The sequence below is a fragment of the Poecilia formosa genome, unplaced genomic scaffold (genome assembly GCF_000485575.1).
Source record: "Poecilia formosa unplaced genomic scaffold, Poecilia_formosa-5.1.2 Scaffold861, whole genome shotgun sequence".
NCBI classification, from domain to species: Eukaryota; Metazoa; Chordata; class Actinopteri; order Cyprinodontiformes; family Poeciliidae; genus Poecilia; species Poecilia formosa.
Window position 1 is genome coordinate 45,088 of NW_006800800.1, and position 21,379 is coordinate 66,466.

The window sequence follows — 21,379 nt, forward strand, 5'->3', positions numbered from 1 at the left end:
ACACCTTGAGATGCCATGAGACCTAAATCCTGAACATCATGGCATGGAGAGCATTCCAGTTTTCCATGTCTGGCATATAACCATTCATTTTAGCTTTTAAACTGGTTCTATTGATCCTGTGTCCAGACAGACGGATAATCAGTAGCCCAGCATCATGACCTGTTTGTTCTGAAGATCCTGCAGCTTCATCTTCCTAACATGGCTCCTCCTCACCCATCATGTTATGACTCTCATACTGACAGGAGGAACCACAGAGCTGTTAGGTTAAAGCTCAACTTCTGAAGTTGGGATATTTTTCCTCCAACAGGTTCCAGATGTTAGACTGGATTTTATTTCACTGTCATTTGTGAATGTTAGCTTCTCATTTTCAACAGTGGAGCTATAAAGGTTGAAATAGGTTATCATTTTGGAGAAAATCTCATCAACATGAATATTTCCACTAAATAAGAGGCAAAAAAAATATTGTTTGATAGAGGAAAAGCCTCTCAGACGCTGAGCCCGACAGCACCAAACAATTTTTTTTATATTAGACAATTAATTTAATTTCACATAATTATCACGGTAGAAAACCATTTGTTTGTTAAATACTTAATGAAACATATTTACCATGTTTGATGTTTGTTGTAAATGACGTATACTCACAAAGAAAGAGGTAATTAGTCCAAGTTTGCTCTTTATTGAACGTTCAGAAACTACAGCAGCTGTGATGAGCCACAGCAAAGTCAAACAAAGGTAAAATAACTGAACAGGTGATCAACTCTAAACCACTCGCACATTTTTTACTCTCCGTCTCTCTTTGTCATTTAAGCACAGCCGTTGCCATGGCAACCTCCTGCGCTCCACAAGCCGACCAGAGATTACGTTAAAAACATAACATTCAGTCGTTACGTTATCAGGTTTTCAGGCTCTATATTTATTTTGTGATCATTAATAATCCTCCCTGAGCACAGCGGAGGTTGATTAGTTAATTTTAAACTCCTGCTCTGCTCGTTATTTTGGTAATGGAACCGAAACGCACAGAATTGCGCAACACCTTGTTGAAACAATAATCACTGAGATTATTATTGTTGAGTCATTAATTTGAACATGTTTTATTGATTTTTTTATTGTTGTTCTTTAATAAAGTTATGAACGTTTTAAGCCAATCAGAGGAGGGCGTGCTGGTCTCAGCCTCCTGGCGGCGTTCAGTTTGTCTCCTAGGGTTTGATTCTAACAAAGGCTCTAACAAAGCACGGACAGTTCAGAAACAATATGAAATGGGAATAAAGCTATTTATTAACTGATTAAGTTGTGTTTTAGATTGTTCTTGAAAAACTAATCAGTCACGGCTGATTAGTGGGTGAACTCACGGCTGCACAGTGAACCCGTTGATTTTCTACAGCTGACAGCTGCTCCCCTCTCTTGCAGGTACTGCGTACCCCCACCAAATCTTTTAGGGGTACGCAGTCGGGTACGCAGTACCTGACCGTACCCCCTTACTTACAAGCTCCTATTCTCATTCATCCAGAACCTGACTCCCAGTTCATTCTAGAAGTTGATGCCTCCAACGTGGGGGTCGCAGCGGTCCTCTCCCAAAGGTCCCCAGAAGACAACAAACTCCACCCTTGTGCCTTCTTCTCCAAACGGTTCACCCCTCCAGAGAGAAACTACAGTGTTGGTGACAGGGAGCTTCTTGCTATTAATAGTCTCTTGAAGAATGGAGGCATTGGTTAGAAGGCACAGATACACCTGTGATAGTCTGGACAGACCATAAAAATCTGTCCTATCTTCAGTGAGCTTAAAAGACTCAACCCTAGACAGTCCGTTGGACCCTATTTTTCTCAAGATTCAATCTCAACATCAGTTACCGTCCAGGAAGATGTAAAGTTAAACCCAATGCACTTTCACGACAGCTTTCCCCTGACAATTCAGAAGAAACTGCTGAACCTGTCCGTCTGCCCTCTTGCACTGTGGGAAGTCTTAAATGGGACATTGGGAGACTCATTCAACGAGCCTCAGTGCCAGAGCCTGACCCAGGCGGGGGTCCTCCTAACCCTCTTTTTGTCCCGTCCAGGGTCTGCTCCCAGGTTCTCCAGTGGGCTCACAACTCCCAGTTCTCCTGTCACCCCGGAGTCAGCCGCACCATTGGGCTACTGTGTCGATACTTCTGGTCACCTTTCCTCAATAAATATACCAAGGATTTAATCTCCCCCTGCATGGTCTGTGCCCGAGGGAAGAGTTCTCATTATCCTCCTGCAGGTTTGCTTCAACCCCTTCTTGTCCCAAGTTGGCCTTGGTCCCACATCTCACTAGACTTTGTCACCGGTCTTCCAACAAAACAAAGATGGTGATCCTTACCATCATAGACAGGTTCTCTAAAGCTTGTCATCCCGTTGCTCTCAACAGACTTCCCTCAGCCTCCACAACAGCCAGACTCCTGTTCTTTCACATCTTCAGACTTAATGGAATTCCCACGAGACTCTTTCTGACTGAGGGCCTCAATTCATGTCTCAGGTTCGGAAAACATCCTGCTCTTCCCTTGGGGTAAAACCCCGGTTCACTTCAAGAGGAACACAGAATCAAATGGTCAGCGTGAATGTTTGAATCAAGAACTTGAAAATACTCTTTGTTGCATCTGTGCCAACAACCCAAGCTCCTGGAGCCTCCATTTACCTTGGATCAAATATGCTCACAATTCTCACATCTCAGCAGCTAAAGGTTTTTGCCCTGTTGAGACCTCTCTAGGTTTCCAGCCATCCGTTCTACTCTCCTCATTTCCAGATTCCACCATTCCCACAGTCAGGACTCACCTCAGGAACTGCCGGAGAATTTGGGACCAGACCAAAGCAGCACTTGACCGAACTTCGGCCCAAAACAAGAGACTTGCTGATCGCAGATGCTCTCCGGCTCCCACCTATCACCCAGGCCAGAAAGTCTGGTTTTCTTCTAACGATTTTCCCTTAAAGGCATACTAAGAAACTCTCTCCCAGGTTTCTTGGGCCATTTCCTGTCCAATCTGTCATCAGTACATCTGCAGTTCATCTGCAACTTCAATTGCATTTTCGAGTCCATCCTGGTTTTTACATTTCCCAAATCAAATCAGTCAGATCCAGTCCACAAAGGACTGGATCTGACTTCCTGGGGGGAAGACATCCCTAATCAGCATCGGGGATGCTCATCTGAGCTTATTGCAATTCACAGCTCAAGTCTTCTGCTGGGGCCCGAGTGCCAAAGAACTTTAATTTATTTATTTCAATAAACCTTTTTAATCGCTGTTTTTCTCCGTCTGAGTCTCTCCAGATTCAATTGTCAATATGTTATAAACAGCATCTCTCCTTAAACTGGAGCTTAAAAACGTATGGAAGATGAGACACTAACCAGCTTTTTCAGCACATGCTAGGCAACAAGACGGCTGTTCCCATGGTTACTGATAGACTCAAGCCTTCGCTATAATGCGATAAGTGAAATCTTTCTAACCATACTTACTTATAGAGTATATGAACCTTAATCTTCTTACCTTGTATAAAGTGTTTGCTGCAAATCCACGGTTACACCAAGAGCTAAATAAAAACGATATTAGACTACTATATGTATGTTTTATGACTGGCTTTACAGGAGCACATAGGTTGTTTTGATGTCCATAATGGTGGAGCAGAGGGAGTTTTGAAGAAAGTGACGTCACATGCAAAGGGTCATATTGTCACATTGGTTTTCTTTATTCACTTGTTTATTTGCCTAATTAAAAGAATAAGGGTTTGATTTGACCATCAATATGTGCCCTTATAACAAAAATGAAATGGTTAGGTTACCTTTGTACTGGCTAACATATGATAGTTCCCATCCTTCATTTAACTGCATATGAGGTCAACTGTAGGCCATTACCCATTTCTTGCATTAATCCATACTCCTTTTTGGTTTTGGAAATATAATAAACTGTATTCCACCCCCTAAATGTCCTGGGTAATGGCTGTTGGGATTCCTGACTGATGGCTTGGACCAGGGGTCCCCAAACTTTTTCCTGCGAGGGCCACATGACTGTTCCCTTTTCTGGTCGGGGGCCGGTCTTAGCTTTTTGAGAAAGAAACCTTAGAAAAGTTTTGTTGACGGGCGGGGGGGGGGCTGGATTACTGCCGACGACATATTCGCGTTTGTAGATAGATTTTTACCCAGAATGCACATGGAAAAAAAACCGTGAGCGAAACGGTGACTGGTACTGACTAGTATATATTCCATTGAGGGACAATGGAATATATATGGTGTATGGAAAAAAAACACTGAATGCTCTCTGGTATTGTTCAGGGGGCCGGACCAAATGAGGAGGCCCGCAGGCTGTAGTTTGGGGACCCCTGGCTTGGACCATGATTATTTATTATTTTCCTCAAAATCTCTCAGATTGCAGCGTGTTTGCTATGATAAACACTGTCAATATTGTGAGGTCAGCTCATCTGGATAACAGATATGTACTTTCAGACAAATTGTGATTGCTGATTTGTCAGTTGCTGACAAATGCCCTGGAATGATTGGGGGAGGATTGCTCTATGTCCGCAAGAGGGCAGTGTCATGATGGTGGTTTTGGTGAGGTGAGGGAAGACGCAGGCAGACCCAGGATGAAAATGATGATGATGATTTAATGATAATCCACAGAACTGAACAACAGTGAACAAGACGTTACACGACGAGGATCCGACAAGAGACAAAGACAACAGGTGGGACTAAATACACTGGGAGGGTAATCAAGGAAACGAGACACAGCTGGGAACAATCAACAGGGAAGACAGAGACTCACAGGGGAATAGACTAATAAACACAGAAAAAACCTCAAAATAAATACACAGAAAACACAGATCACAACAGTACCCCCCCCCTCCCCCTCAAGGGCAGCTACCAGATGCACCCCCCAAAAAAATCCAAACACTGGACGGGGCTAGAGTCCAAAAATCAACGAAAAACAGAACAAAACTCAAATACGGTCAGGGTGGGACCTGCCGTTAGCAGTCCAGAGGACATTGCTGGCGCAGGAAGCGCAGACGAGGAGGCGGTTCCGACAGTCGCCGCCGCCGCAGCAGGAACTCAGGCCCGTGGGGCCGGCTGGACGCTCTGGAAGGCCGGCAGAGGGGCCGGCCGGCTGGACGCTCGGACAGAGCACTGCGACACTCGGGAGGCTGCTCCACAGCAGCAGGCACAGGAAACTCGGGAGGCAGAGTCTTGGGCGGAGCACAGGGAAACTCGGGAGGCAGAGTCTTGGGCGGAGCACAGAGAAGCTGAGGCTCGTCTGCAAACTCAGGGGGCGGAGCACAGGGAAGCTGAGGCTCGTCCGCAAACTCAGGGGGCGGAGCACAGGGAAGCTGAGGCTCGTCCGCAAGCTCAGGGGGCGGAGCACAGGGAAGCTGAGGCTCGTCCACAAACTCAGGGGTCGGAGCCACGGGTAACTCAGGCTGCTCACCAGCAGGGGGTACGGGGAACTCTGGATGGGGAGGCGCCTTGGCGCAGGGACAGGCGGAGATTGGAGGCGGCGGTGACGGCTTGGCCCAGGGGCCGGGACCTCCGGCGGCTCAGGGCAGCGGTGACGGCTTGGCCCATGGGCCGGGATCTCCGGTGGCTCAGGGCAGCGGTGACGGCGGGGCCCCACTCCGGGCGGGGGGATCGCCAGCCGCGATCCCCACAGAAGAGCTCCGCCACAAAACTCCTCCAGCAGGACTGCTCCGAACCACTGCCACAGGCTCCACTGTCTTATTTGGGTCCGCATCATGGGTCTCTCACCTTCTGTTTGGTCGGATCCTACTGTCATGATGGTGGGTTTGGTGAGGTGAGGGAAGACACAGGCAGACCCAGGATGAAGATGATGATGATGATGATGATGATGATTTAATGATAGTCCACGGAACTGAACAACGGTGAAACAAGACGTTACACGACGAGGATCCGACAAGAGACAAAGACAACAGGTGGGACTAAATACACTGGGAAGGTAATCAAAGAAACGAGACACAGCTGGGAACAATCAACAGGGAAGACAGAGACTCACAGGGGAACAGACTAATAAACAGAAAAAAAAAATCAAAATAAATATACAGAAAACAGATCACAACAGGCAGAGCCGGCATCATGTCAATTGTTTCCTGGAAGTGATAATACACAAAGTTCAAATCCTGCTCTGTGATGTTTTATTTCTTTCTTTTTCTAACTCAATATACAATAATTTTATTTTTTTTATTTTGTGTATTTTAATGAAAATGTCATAATAACTACAAATAAGAAATCTTAAAATGGATGACAAAAAATAGAACTAAATCTAATATTTTCTGGGGGTGCCAATGGGGTGCTATGACTTTTTCTTGCGGTGTCATATCTCTTGCTAGATAATGTCAAACATTGAGAAGTTTTAATTATTGTTATCAAACATGCCATTCTGAAGCCAAAAACCCCCCTCATAAATATATATAGCCAAATACGATAATCAACTAATTTAAAGTTAAAACTCCGTTTCACACAAACACAAGGTCACTATCAAGCTAATTTTCTATTAGCAGCTTCATAAATCTTTTTGATAAACATTACATTTCCAACACACATGAAAACAAACCTTTATTTTGGCTTTTTTTTTCTATTCTTCCTCTTTCTTTTCTCTGTCCCTGAAGTTTTTTGTCTTTTTTGTGACATTGTTTTGCTAACTTATCTTCGACAGGAGCTTTGAAGGTTTAGATTCGCACTGCGCATTGCAGTTCATGTTAACAGGAAGCATGACCTATTTATTTGTTCTTTCGTCCATAAAAATGATTTCTACATACACTATCAAACATATATTATTATAATAATAAATCAAAACTTGATAATGAAATCATATGTTTCTGTTACTATAATGACATAGAAACCATTACAAATGAATAAAAAACAGCTCCACTCAAGGAGCCCCCTTAGTGCCCTGGGGCCCTTAGCAGCTGTTTAGTTTGCTTATGACTTGGGCTGGCCCTTGTCAACAGACAGAGTAAAAAGGTACAAGTGCTTTTGAGATGATCACCAGTTCGGGTTATTTCACCTTTGTTTACCTTTGCTGTGGCGCTTTACAGATGCTGTAATTTCTGAACGTTCAATAAACAACAAAATTGGACTAATTACCTCGTCCGTTTGCTAGTATACTTAATTCACAACAAACATCAAATGTGTATTTTCATTAAGTATTTAACAAACAAATAGCTCCTACCATGACAGTTATATGAAATTAAATTAATTATCCAATATAGAATAAAATTGGTGCTCTCTGCCATCTTGCTTTGAGCTCAGAGTTTGAGAGGTGCTTTAATGGCTTTTCCTCTATCAAACATGTTGGTAACTATTTGTCTCTTACTTAGTGGAAATGTTTATGAAACTTTCTCCAAAATGACAACTTTTTTCAACTCTCAAAAGTGGAAAATGAGGAACTATCATTTGCAAATTACACTGAGATCAAATCCAGTCCAGCATCTGGAACTTTGTAATGAAATCGTGAAAAGTATTCCAACTTAGGAAGATGCACCTTTAACTTAGAAGTGCCCTGTGGTTCCTCCTATTAGTTTGCCTTCTTTCCCATTTAAAATATAAAACCACATTTCAGATCTAACACAACTGACTGACACCTGCTGGCCTCAGGTTTGAAATTCCTCAGCAAACTCCTCCCAGTGTCAGAAATCTCAACAAGGAAGTTGCAGCATTAGGTTTTTTTTATCACGTTTATATGTTTACTATAACTGATGTATAAAATAAGTCAATATAGTTTCATTTACAATTTTTATGTCTTCGTGTCCTGTGGTAGTTCTCAGCTGTCTAGTGAGAGAAAAAGTAGATCTTGGTCTCAAAAAGTTTGAGCACCCCTGTTCTATGCCTTCAACTTGCATATTGGACCCATTCCAAACAAAATTATTTAAGGAGGTTTTCCCTTTGATTATTGCCCATATGGTAGCTATGATCAGGGGCACCATATCCACCTTATTCCTTGGGGGCTTACTGGGGAAACGATTATGGGTCTTACTTCTGGTGCCCACCGGAAGTGGCAGTATTTCATTGTAATTTGTAGGGTTTTTTGCTAATCTATATTCATGATAGAAGTTACATCTCTCTTTTCAATTATAATACAATATTTAGTAACTCTTGTTTACGGACATGCTGTCTGCTACCAGAGAGCTGCTCAGTACAGAGGAGTTTAATCACGGGGAGCGACAGGAACACGATTGTTAAGTTTTGTAATGGAATGACCGTGACTTAGCAGCGCTGCTAGTTTTCATTGCCTACCGACAGATAAGGACACAAAAAGAATTTGGCTAAAAATTCTAAACTTGGACAGAGAACCCAAAATGCTTTATGTGTGCTTGTTTCATTGTGCGGATGGAAAGCCAAGGGAAGAAAACCTGCAAATGCATCTGAAGCAACGAAATCAGTGAAGTAGTTTGCTAGTGTGAGTTATTTATGGCCATTTCTTCAAGTCGACATCCCTCCCTGCATTAGCTGTAGGTAGCGGTAAAACAATATTGCCACATGTAAGCTGTGATAGCAGGAGTTCCCACATGTTTTATACCTAAAACCTCTGTGGGAAGTTGGTTAGCGAGTTGCTAACATTTAAACAAATGGTGGTTCGGGTTAGCAGTGGAAGTCGTGCCCATAAATCGCACAAAGCCTCATGGGGGCTTGGAATAAGGTGGATAGGGGGGGAAAGGTTAGGACAATTCCAAGGGTCCCTGACCGACAGGGACCCTCCCACAATTTTTTTTTCTTATAGAAATAGAAAAAATTGGGGGCCCTGTTAATTACAAAATTAATCATATAGTGTTTTATAAATTTTTTTAGCAGTAAAAACGAAATGTTACCACTCCCAGACCAAAAACCACACATCCATATTTGCACTGAACGCCCCCTGGATCTGCATGAAATGGTTCCTCCCTGCTTAGCGCTTGACGATGACGGTGTTCAGCAGCAGTCAGTACAAGACAAGAACGACTGCAGCTGTTACTATGCTGCCCAGAAAAAATATAAAGCCAGGATTTCAAAAAGAAAGAGAGAAAAAAGACAAGAATGTCAAATTATAACCCAGATTTTTTCCGAGAGGTGGGTAGACATGAGATTGTCAACCATGTAGCATAATTAGCTTAGCTACAGACTCCTGTTTGCCTCCATTCCACTAGCATTTAATGAATGAAGGAAAGAATTTAACAACATATTGATATATTTAACTTATACCTGTACCTCTTACCACACTTAACAGATGAGTCAGACAGCAGCAGCTATAACCCCAATACCAGCTTAACCCCTCCTCCATGCCCCAGTGTAAACGGTAAAATCCACGTAGACTGTGTTCAATCTATGTGGATTTTTCCTGTCTCTACTCTTTTTACAATAACACAACAAAAACAATTTATTTATTACTCACAGAAATTCAAACAATCTTGATAAAATCTTCCATTAGCACACTTAGCAGTAGGTGAAAGAGGTTGATTGACAGCGCTAAGACCCTCCTCCTGGTTCTGATTGGTTGTTTTGGTCAGAATGGTGCATTACTTTAGACAGCAGTAGCAGCTCAAGGATGAGGTGGAGGAGATTGAGAGATTGATCTTTTCACAGATTATCTGTTTAGCAAACTATCACAACATGGTGACAGCTTCAACAAATGTGGAAAAAGTAGCTTGTATAATGAGCTCATCTGGGAGAGAGCCCATATGAGGCTCTGGCTCTAGTAATTTTCTTTGAATTCAGAAGTTTTGTTTTGTAATTTTGTGATTGTTTACCTTTAAAATGTAACTCCAAAATGACACCACAGGCACAGCTTCTTCAAGATTGGCGCTTCCACAGGAAAACATGCAATTTGTTATGCAATCAGGAGTTTACATAGACTCACCAAAACATTTGCTAAGGTTGGTCTGTTTGTCAATGAAAATCTTTGCTGAGATCACGTTTCCAAAAGGTAAAAACATCTGCAGCAGATCCTGGTCTCCAAACTCCTGAGGCAGGTGATAAATGAAAAGGTTTGCTCCCTCTGGGCCTACAGAACAAAAAGAGCATTTGTCAAAATAAACAGGAATAGCAATCCACAATACCATTAAAATATTGGTGTCCTTACATATTTCTTCTGTATTTAATTTTTCTTGCTTTTGTTTCATGTAAACAATCACATTTTAATTATTAGACAAAGATAAGATGCACATTTCAGTTTATCTCATATAATGGGCAGATATAGATAGATTTGAGTTGTATCTTCCATACAGAACTCTTACATATACATAAAAAAAAACATAAAACCCACCAATCTTACAAACCATCTGTTTCTGTTGTATTCCTGTTAACCCTTTTTCCACTGAGAAGTTGGACACTTTAAATGCACAAGAGACAAAGGAGTTCCTCAGCCTGTTGGTACTGCATTTTAGAAGAAGCAGTCTCCCACTGAACCTGCTTTCCTGGCTGCTGATGACAGAGTGAAGAAGGTGACTGGCATTGTCCATAACAGCCTGGAGTTTCTGCAATGTTCTCCTCTCTGCTACCGTTGCTAGAGAGTCCAGCCTCATACCGACCACCGAGCCAGCCTACTTGATTTGTTTCTTCAATCTGGAAAGGTCTGCCTTGGAAATTCTTCCACACCAGCACACTACAGTGCATCACCATCATAATCATCAACTTTATTTATAAAGTGCTTTAACACTAGCTGCAGCTTAAAAAAAAAGTGCTGATCAGTAATGGATAAATAAGATAAAGAAAGCATTAAAAAAACAACAGGGTGATAACGCCACCCCAGCAGCTTTCCACAGATGTTTAAAGATCTCAGCCTCCTCAGAGAATGCACTCCTCAGGCCTTCAATTTGACAAAGCAGACACTCCCAGGATGGCATCTCACAAGAAATCCTGTCAGACTGTGGTCCCCAGTTTGTCTCCCAAGTTTGGAAACAGTTCTGTTCTGCCATTGATGCCAAAGTCACACTTACTTCAGGTTATTATCCCCAATCAAATGGGCAAACTGAAAGAATGAATAGGGAAGTAGAATCCATCGTCAGATGTCTCACCTCCACTAATCCATCCGACTGGCGCCAGTTCTAACCCTGGATAAAGTTCACAAAGCCTAAAGCAGGGGTGTCAAACTCCAGTCCTCAAGGGCCGCTGTCCTGCAGTGTTTAGATGTGCCACAGGTAAAAAACAGTGGAATGAAATGGCTTAATTACCTCCTCCCTGTGTAGATCGGTTCTCCTGAGCCTTGCTAATGACCTAATTATTCTTTTCAGGTGTGGTGCAGCAGAGGCACATCTAAAAGTTGCAGGACAGCGGCCCTTGAGGACTGGAGTTTGACACCCCTGGCCTAAAGTGTAAATAAAGTGCAATTTTTTGGAAAGTGTGCCTTCTGTTATAACTGGCATAAAACTAAAAGAATTTCAGAGAAAGATCATATCAACACAATGTACAAGTAGGCATTGCAGTGACTTTTAAAAAATGGCTGTCACCGTGTTTTAAATCACTGCATTGCCTACTTGGACATTTTAGAACCAATAGAAAGGTTCTTGAAAAGACTTTTAAAGCCCTTAATGGTTATTGTCTCATTTGTTCTTGAATTGTGCTGCTTAGGGTGGCAGCACATTGGAGTAGCTCTGATACTTTCATTGAGATCTTTTTCTGTTTTCAAACATTTGTTCCTTATTATTTTGGACTGCCAGTACTTTTTATACTTATACTTTATACTTGTGTTACTTTTGCTATGATGGATAACCATAGCAACAGGGACATGTACAGCAGGGAGCAGCTGATTAATATTGCAAGACCTGACATAATATCACAACTGAAGTATTAATGCCATTAATACAAGACACTTTGATGTTTGGCAAACTGTCTGCAATCATTCAATGAATTTTTACAGATGACATTCACTGTTTTGTATTTGATGACGTCAAATTAAAACACAACTAAACGTCCAGTGGCTGTTTGCTGTGGACGTTCAGCGAATGTCTAGCAAACATCCAGCCAGCATTCGGTGACCATCCATAGATGTTATTCAGCCCACATTGGTAGAATGTCTGCAGACGACATCCGCTGCACATTTAATGGCATTAAATTTTGATATCCATCATACATTGTATGTGATTGTTCCCCTAAGGTTCAAGGCAACATTTAGGGGGTGTTGTCTGAACGTTCAATGCTAGCTGGGTACTGCAGACTATCATTATCAGACATGTCCAATATAATTTTTTTCATCTCAAATACAACATTTGTCACACAGTACAGTGCGATAGTTTTAACCATTTTTAAAAAAAGACAATATATTTGCAAGGTTAGAGGAGAAGCAAGTCAGTCAACATGTTCAACAATTTTAAGATTTTTGTCGGACAATTGTCAGATGTGTTTGTAATGTCCAAAGTGTTTTCACAAACACTGCAGCTAGAAACTAAACAGGTTCTAAGCGAATTACCCTGTAGTAACTTCAGAGATCTTGAACAGCATCATTCTCTACAGAACACACTGCCAACCCCAACATAGTTGTGATGACTCCCACAATGCCCTAACTAGCTGACAACCTAAACATCTTCTGCATGTTTTAAACCCAGCCATTCACATTTATAACCCTCTTACCAACATACATCAGCAACATGTGGTGTGCTGTTGTATTTGCCTTCTGTCAATTGCATCCTCTCTCTCTCTCTCTCTCTCCCATCAGATTACCTAAAAATGTATCATCAGTACCAAGAGATTTGTTTATGCTAAATTCGGTAACACTTTATTTGAAGGGGCTTGAATAAGACTGACATGACACTGTCATAAAAACCTGTCATGAACATGAATAAGCCTTCATGAATATTTATGACTGTTGTCATAAAGCGACATTCGGTAAATTATGACACTTTTAATACAAAGTTGACATTATTCAAAATGTCTTTGTTATGACAAGTTGACATTAACCAAGAAATCATTACTGATATACATTTGTTATAAAAGTATTACTGATTGCACTTTAAAAATTAGGTAACTTTATGTTATTAAAGGTAAAGTTTAATCAGTAATGATTTCCTGGTTAATGTCAAGTTGTCATAACAAAGACATTTTGAATAATGTCAACTTTGTATTAAAAGTGTCATAATTTACCGAATGACACTTTATGACAACAGTCATAAATATTCATGAAGGCTTATTCATGTTCATGACAGGTGTTATGTCATGTTTATGACAGTGTCATGTCAGTCTTATTCACCCCCCTTCAAATAAAGTGTTACCCTAAATTCCTATGTTAAATGACTACCTGCACCCATCACCAACAACTCTACAATTCTATTATTCTGTTTTCAACTCCTAGTTGATAAAACTCACCTTCTTTTTGGCTTCCAGCAGCTGACACATTTTGCTGGGATAGCAGGCTCTGATTATAGAAGTTGGGTAGGGCAGCAGCTGCATACTGCTGAATACCTGAGTAGGCTTGGCTCAGTGCCTCCACTGTATTACCTGAGCCATGAGACAAGCCACCAGAAGAAAAGTTGCCATTTATTGTTGCCATGCCTGTATCAATTACACAAAAAATAGGTAAAATTTTTCCAAAAGTAAATTTGATTCCTACCAAGCAATACATCAGTGTTTCATAACCCTGGTCCTCAAGGCACACTTTAGATGTTTCCTTACTTCAGCCCAGCTGATTTCAGTTGATGGCAGATTGACAGACAATTGCTGAACTACAATCAACTGAATCAATAATATTCAGATATTCAATATATCTAGAACATGCAGGGCAGTGTGGCTTGGAGAGCAGGGCTGGGAAACACTGCAATAAGTAACAATGTCAGGAAAGTCAGTGTTGATAATACAGTGCCTGGAAAGTATTCACCCTTCTACTGAGAGATCCAGGTAAGCTACACAGAAAAAGTTTGTAGACTACAATGTGGTGTTGTTGTTGTCTTTGACTTAGTGGATAAGTCAAAGTTTAAACCGGTAATAGAGAATTTATATTGGGAAAATGGCTGCTCACCTCCAATTCCCACAAACCATGAAAGATTTTGCCAAGAAGAATGGAAAATTGCAGTGTCCAGATGTACAGTGCCTTGTGAAAGTATTCAACCCCCTTGAACATTTCAACCTTTTGCCACTTTTCAGGCTTCAAACATAAAGATCTAAAATTTGTATTATTTTGTGAAGAATCAATAACAAGTGGGACAAAATCGTGAGGTGGAACTAAATTCATTGGATATTTTAAACTTTTTTAACAAATAAAAAACTGCAGAGTGGGGCATGCAATATTATTCAGCCACCTTGCGTTAATACTTTGTAGCGCCACCTTTTGGTGCGATTACAGCTGCAAGTCACTTGGTTTTGTCTCTATCAGTTTTGCACATCAAGAGACTGAAATTCTTGCCCATTCTTCCTTGCAAAACAGCTGGAGCTCAGTGAGGTTGGATGGAGAGCGCTTGTGAACAGCAATTTTCAGCTCTTTCCACAGATTCTCAATTGGATTCAGGTCTGGACTTTGACTTGGCCATTCTAACACCTGGATACATTTATTTGTGAACCGCTCCACTGTAGATTTTGCTTTATGTTTGGGATCATTGTCGGATTGGAAGATAAATCTCCATCCCAGTCTCAGGTCTTTTGCAGACTGCAACAGGTTTTCTTCCAGAATGGTTCTGTATTTGGCTCCATCCATCTTCCCATCAATTTTAATCATCTTCTCGGTTCCTGCTGAAGAAAAGCAGGACCAAACCATGGGCAAAAGGTGGCAAAAAGTCGAAAAGTTCAAAGGGGCTGAATACTTTTGCAAGGCACTGTACAAGCTTGATTGAGAACTATCCACATAAACTCTGTGCTCTTTTCACTTTGAAATCAGTTTTTTTTGTAATTTTGTTCAAAGATGATGGATTTATTAAAGCAATAAAAAGGGTAAACACCCAAAGAAGTGAATTTATAGACAGTGAATTTGTTTTTTCATTAACAAGGTTTGTGAGAAAATAGTAGAAAACTGAAAATTTAAACATTTTATATAAAACAAACCCATAGTAAAATAAAAACAGCGTAGTTTACTTTAAAATATCCTTTACAGTTAGAATGAAAACACATAAGTTTTCATATGAATATTTGATTCAACTTGTGTAACATTCAGTTTCGTCATGGTTCCAGTAATTCCTTTGGTCAGCATTCTCTGATGCTGATTACAACACTCACTTGTGGGACCCAGAAATTCAGCCACAACACGAGGGTGAAAATTTTAACTCAGTAATTTACTTAAAAACAGAGCAGCAAAAGCACATTGGAACTGGATCATCAACTGCAGCACAGTGAGGGGAGAGTAAAGATTGGTGATCTAAATAACACTCCAAATTAAACTTTTAGTATGTGGTGGATACACCACATACTGCCGATAAGCTGAACTGCACTGATGAAAGGCAAATGGATGAGAACCAAAGAAGGAAAAGAGCTGATGGGCCATGAAGACAGACTGAGTCCCCCACGCCATTGTATAGCACAAGCACAAATCCAAACCATGACTGATGGGCAAGTAAGGGAGAGAGTGAAGTACTCATCCCCAGGAGCAGGCAGGAGAGGGAAGCCAATAAGCCAGGTGTAGGTCCAAGTACAGGTAGCAGACAACCAGCAACAATCTGTCAAGGGCAAGGCAAAGAGGCAAATCCAGATACCAAGGTCAGATGGAGAGACCAGGAAACTACCTGCAATTCAATTTATTAATTTTATATTTGCCTAGGGTTAGGGTCCTTGGCGATTCTTGCCTTTCCAAAATGGGACATCCTGCTTTACCACTTTTTATGATTCTCAATATCTCATTCAGGTTAAAGATCCAATCTATTAAACTTGGCCAGGGCTTTTCCATTTCCCCATTGGTTCCAATGGGGAAGTGGAATAAAAATTGCCATTTATTTTATTCCAAAAATAAATGGCAATAAAAGTATTGAACGTCACAAAAAATACTTATGGTGTGTTGGCAATGATGTAAAGGAATGGTGTGAATGTGTGTGTGTGTGTAATTTGAAGAATAAAAGCCAAGTAGGCTTTTATTGCACTTTTATAAGATGTACCATTCTAGGTCACAAAAGTAAAGGGTGTCAGCTTTTGCTTATTAACTGTCATTACTCCTAAAATAATAATGCATAAACATCAACATGGTCCTGGTCAAGGCTGAAATATCCATATCAAAAATATTGCATTTTGCTGTTTATTTTTGAAAAATATTACAAATTTTCAGGTTTTCTCCTTAAGAAACTAAGGACTTGTTTGGACAAAAAGGCATAAAACATAGAAAATATTTTAAAAATATGGAAAACTTTGTGAATAGTTCAGAAGTTGTTAAAAAGGTTAAATGCAGTAAAAGTGAAAAAAAAATGATTTTTTTTTTATTACAGTTTGAAAAGATGAATCATTTTGGGTGATAAAGGATAAAGGTGTCAGTGTTTGCTTTTAACTGTCATTACTCCAAAAAATATAATGCATAGTTAAATCTGCAAGCACCCTCGTAGGGCCGTGGCAGCTCAGCACCACTCTGGCCTCATGGCGACTGCAGAAGCTCCAGTATCACCGCCACCAGTGATGTCAGTAACTGACATCGGACCAGTTTTTTCAGTAACGAGTAATCTAACACTTTGCTATTTCAAATCCAGTAGTCAGACTACTGCTACTTATTGGAATCACTTTGCGTTACTGCGCGTTACTATTTTATTTTGTGATTTAATGTTATTTCCTCTGCATCTTGGGGAGTGACCACCGTTTCTGCAATAGTGTCAGCAGGAGAGAAATGGAAACAATGGAGGAAGGAGAGAGATGCGCATCTCGTTGCTGGAAAAACAGGAACTATTTAGAGTTTCTGTCGCCAAGTCCGATTATTATAAGCAGCTTTGTGCTTGTTTTTTTCTAAAGTCGCTTGCAGATTTAATGATACGCGGGTTGCGGTTTTTGGGGCTCGTTTTTGAACGTGAAGGTACTCATTTGGGCTTGGAAATAAGCAGAGACTCATAATAAATCCCAGAATTTGTCTGACATCCAGTTAGTTTTAGTCAGACTCTCCCTTTCCATCATTTCCTGGATGATCCGTCCCGTTGTGTCTTTGTTAATGTTAAGTTAATATATTTGCTGTGAATCACGTCGAGCTTCGCGCTCCAGAAAACTGCAAACATCGAGATTAATATGAACAGCGCAATAAACGTGAAAACGACCACGAGTGAACGAGTACGTAAAGTTGTGCAACTAATTATAACTATACCATTATAATTATTAATATTAAGATAAGTGTCACAAATTGTGCAGCGGGTCATCTGAGTTGTGGAGCGGCAGGAGGAGCTCTGTGCGCTGCGCTCTGACACCAAACCCAGAGCCATAACGTAGAACCTGGAGGCTGGAGCATGGGGGGGGGCGGGGTTTAAAACCCTTCTTAGAATTTTCCAGACAATAGTGGAACACAGAAATTACAAACTTTTTTGTACTGTTGTAACCATTAAACAATCTGCCCTTCAGTTCAACCTTATAAATGGAAACACATTGTTGATGTTACCATTATAAAATAGTTTACAATTAAGTATTGGCAAAGATCAATATAATTTTCATACGGTAGAGTGTTGTCAGCAGCTGTTGAAAGTAAGTAAACAATTTGTTGGGAAGTAACTAAGTTTAGTTACTTCCCAAATCAACTGCCACATCATCATCATCATCAACGCTCCCACACCGATCCTGCACCTGTCAACTAGGTGGCACTTTTGGCAATTCTTCCAAATAGCCTGCAGTCCAGTTCAGTGCAAGTCCAGCAGCATGTCTTAAATATTTGGCTGAAATCTGACCTTCAACAAAGGAGTTATTGTTACTGTTACGTGGCAATTAATTGGTAAGAACTTCCTGTAGGGTGTGATACATGTCAAATCCTACTACATGTGTAGTGTAGTTACAAAACGTTAGTGTATACAGTTTCAATCTTATGTCACATACAGGGTGAAGCAGAACCAGTCATCCAAAAATCTTTCGTATTTTCTCTGAGTGGGCGGGGCTCTAGTAATGTCATTAATGTACCACAACAATGTTTGAAGCAGTGCTTCATGAGATGAACAAAAAATCTCAAATCAGATGATGTATCACAGAGATAACTGTTGGAATTACCTAGGGCAGGGGTCACCAACTCCAGTCCTCCAGGGCTACCATTCTGCAACTTTTAGATTCACCTCTGTTTCAAAATGTCTGAATTCCCTCACCAGCATTCATTCCTCTCTGCAATAGGCTGGAAACGAGCAGTTTATTTGATCCAGGTGTGTTTGAGCAGAGACGCATCTAAAAGTTACAGGATGGTAGCCAGTGGCGCAAAAAGTGGGTATGCAGCGCATGCAACGCATAGGGGCGCTGCACCAGACGGGGTGTCAAAACCCCGTGTGGAGGGGACGGCGACCCGATGATGCCTTCGCATACACTTCACTGTTCCCTTACGCGAGGGGGGAGGGAGGGCGCCGATTTATGTTTTCGCATCCACCTGAATAATATGTAGTTGCGCCACTGATGGTAGCCCTCAAGGACTGGAGTTGGTGACCCCTGACCTAGGGGGTGCACTGGAGTCAAATTCCCATATAACACTTCTGACCTCTTTAGAAGTTAACAAAGGTCATATGATTCTTCAAAAAATAATACAAATTTTAGATCTTTATGTTTAAAGTCTGAAAAGTGACAAAAGGTTGAAAAGTTCATGGGGGTTGAATATTTTCGCAAAGCACTGTATATATCCAGTTTGGTCCAAATCACATAATGCATGTGTGATTTAGAGCCAACTGTGTGCAAATGACAGGGGAATGAAATTTGACATTTTGCCCTGCCCACATGGATCAGCCACCAATCAGTGTTGAGAGGATTAATGTTGATTATCTTATGTCACATGGCACAGGTTTAAACCTATATGAATCAAAGAGAAAAGTAAGAAAAGTCCTCGAGGGCTACCATCCTGTTCCTTCCTCCAACAGGAAGGAACAGGTGACTTCCTGTTGGAGGGGTCAGGGCTAAGGTGAACTTGTCACCACTTGACAATGTGAATGTGATGAGGGCCAGTCTGTAATGAGACACAGAAAGTCTGATGCAGCTGTAGCCTTCTATGTGGAAGTTATTGCATGTAGATGTTTCATGGAGAATGGTCAGATTTTGAGGGTTGACCACGCCCACACACTTTGATGAATGAAAAAGATTTTGATAACTTTTGATCTTCAATGCCTCAAGAATCTGCACAGTGATTTTGAAGTCTGTGTGTCAACAACTGTGGGAGGAATTTGATCATATACAATGTCTATTAAAAAAAGATACAATGGTGGCTTTGATCCAAGATGGCTGACTTCCTGATGGGTATGGACCATGGCTTCAGGAGACTATTTTGTATGTCCTGACACAATACACATGTGCCAAGTTTCATAATTCTGGGTCAAAGCATGACTTGGGGCTGATCATTAAAATATCCTAGAAGGTGCTGCAGAGATTACTCCAAGACCACCAAAGATTATTGTAGATTCTTATTGGGGGACAAATAAGGATCGATCCTTTTGGTAAAGCTCAGCTCGAATCTATGACATTTAGAGGCAAATGTACAGCAATGGTGTCACATGTGACTTTGCCAAGCTGCCACACCCACATCCTCCACCAAAATAGGTCAGTGTTGGAAACCAAGTCACACCAACATGTCTTTTATCACTGGACACAGTTTCATGTTGATTAGGTCAAATCAACATGGGGTCAGTTAGAGGCTGTTCACCGTAAAACATGAGACTTCCTGTTTGGGGCTTAAATGATGTCATCATTTGACTGTTGAGTTTTGTAGGGCCGCCAATACTGATCAATCACTTATGGTTTGGTGTCTCAGTGAGTTTTTGTGTAGGACATACAACAGCTAAGTGTTTCACGGTGAGATGTAAAACTTTGAGGCATGCACAAAAACTCACCGTTTTGATAACTGTTAGTTGGTCATGTCTTATGAACAAATTGACGAAGTTTGAACACAATACATCAAAATCCCTAGGAGAAGTTAAATCAAAGGCAGAGGCTGTAAAGGGCGAAAATAAGGTCAAAATCAGAACTTCAACCCAAAATGGCCAACTTCTTGTTTGGTGTAGCCCATGGGAGCAAGAGATTTTCTCTAGGTCTTGGGGAGTTATACAAGAGTACCAAATTTCATGCCTCTACAATAAAGTAAGGTCAATGTGCAGAGTGTTGAATGTTGCCAGGTGGCGCTGTTGAGCCATTTCTTTTGCAATTTTTCCAGTGACCTTAAAATACGAAATTTTAATGCAGACTTGACGAGTCCACCAACACTGGTGAGTTTTCAGAGATGCTTACAGGTCCAAAATGCCAATTTATTTCACAGGAGGAAAAAAAATTTAAACATTATGATAACAGTTTGGACAAGGCTTCCCCTGAGGAACATGGTCAAACACCTTCTCCACGTCCACAAAACACATATAGACCGGTTGGACGAACTCCCAGAACCCTCTAGGACCCTGCTGAGGGTGTAGAGCTGGTCTAGTGTTCCACGACCAGGATGAAAACCACACTGCTCTTCCTGAATCCAAGGTTCGACTATCCGACAGACCCTCCTCTCCAGGACCCCTGAATAAGGAGGCTTAAGAGTGTGACCCCTCTGTAATTGGAGCACACCCTCCGGTCCCCCTTTTTGAACAGGGGGACCACCACCCCAGTCTGCCAATCCAAGGGAACTGCCCCCGTTGTCCATGCGATATTGTAGAGTCGCGTCAGCCAACACTACCCTACAACATCCAGAGCCTTAAGGAACTCCGGGCGGATCTTATCCACCCCCGGGGCCCTGCCACCGAGAAGCTACTTAATCACCTCGACGACCTCGTCCCCAGAGATTGGAGAGCCCAACCCAGAGTCCCCAGGCTCAGTTTCCTCAACAGAAGACATGTTGGTGGGATTGAGGAGGTCTTCAAAGTATTCAGCCCACCGGCCCACAACGTCCCGAGTCGAGGTCAGCAGCACCACCATCCCCAATATAAACAGTGTTGGTGCTGCAATGCTTCCCCCTCCCAAGACACCAGACCAGAATCGCCTCGAAGCCATGCGGAAGTCTTTCTCCACGGCCTCTCCAAACTCCTCCCACGCCCGGGTTTTTGCCTCAGCGACCACCCGAGCTGCATGCCGCTTCGCCTGCCAGTACCCATCAGCTGCTTCTGGAGTCCCACAGGCCAAAAAGGCCTTATAGGATCCTTCTTCAGCTTGACAGCATCCCTCACCAAAGGTGTCCACCAACGGGGGTGGATAAGATCCGCCTGGAGTTCCTTAAGATGTTGTAGGGTAGTATTGACTGACGCGACTCTACAATATCGCATGGACAACGGGGGCAGTTCCCTTGGATTGGCAGACTGGGGTGGTGGTCCCCCTGTTCAAAAAGGGGGACCGGAGGGTGTGCTCCAATTACAGAGGGGTCACACTCTTAAGCCTCCTTATT

The 21,379-nt window shown here is 41.8% G+C and overlaps 1 protein-coding gene across 3 annotated transcripts in view; it reads right to left on the bottom strand.

Annotated features, from left to right (window-relative positions):
* The window catches only part of LOC107834938 (CUGBP Elav-like family member 1), a 63,057-nt gene that overhangs the window by 11,474 nt on the left and 30,204 nt on the right, over positions 1 to 21,379 (bottom strand). For 2 of the 3 annotated variants that reach the window (XM_016666957.1, XM_016666958.1), the window contains exons 5-6: positions 13,282 to 13,467; positions 9,842 to 9,985 (exon numbers count right to left, since the gene is read on the bottom strand). In XM_016666957.1, coding sequence (XP_016522443.1) covers positions 9,842 to 9,985; positions 13,282 to 13,467 — 330 coding nt within the window. The remainder of the gene's footprint in view (positions 1 to 9,841; positions 9,986 to 13,281; positions 13,468 to 21,379) is intronic. The other variant, XM_016666959.1, reaches the window with a different exon arrangement.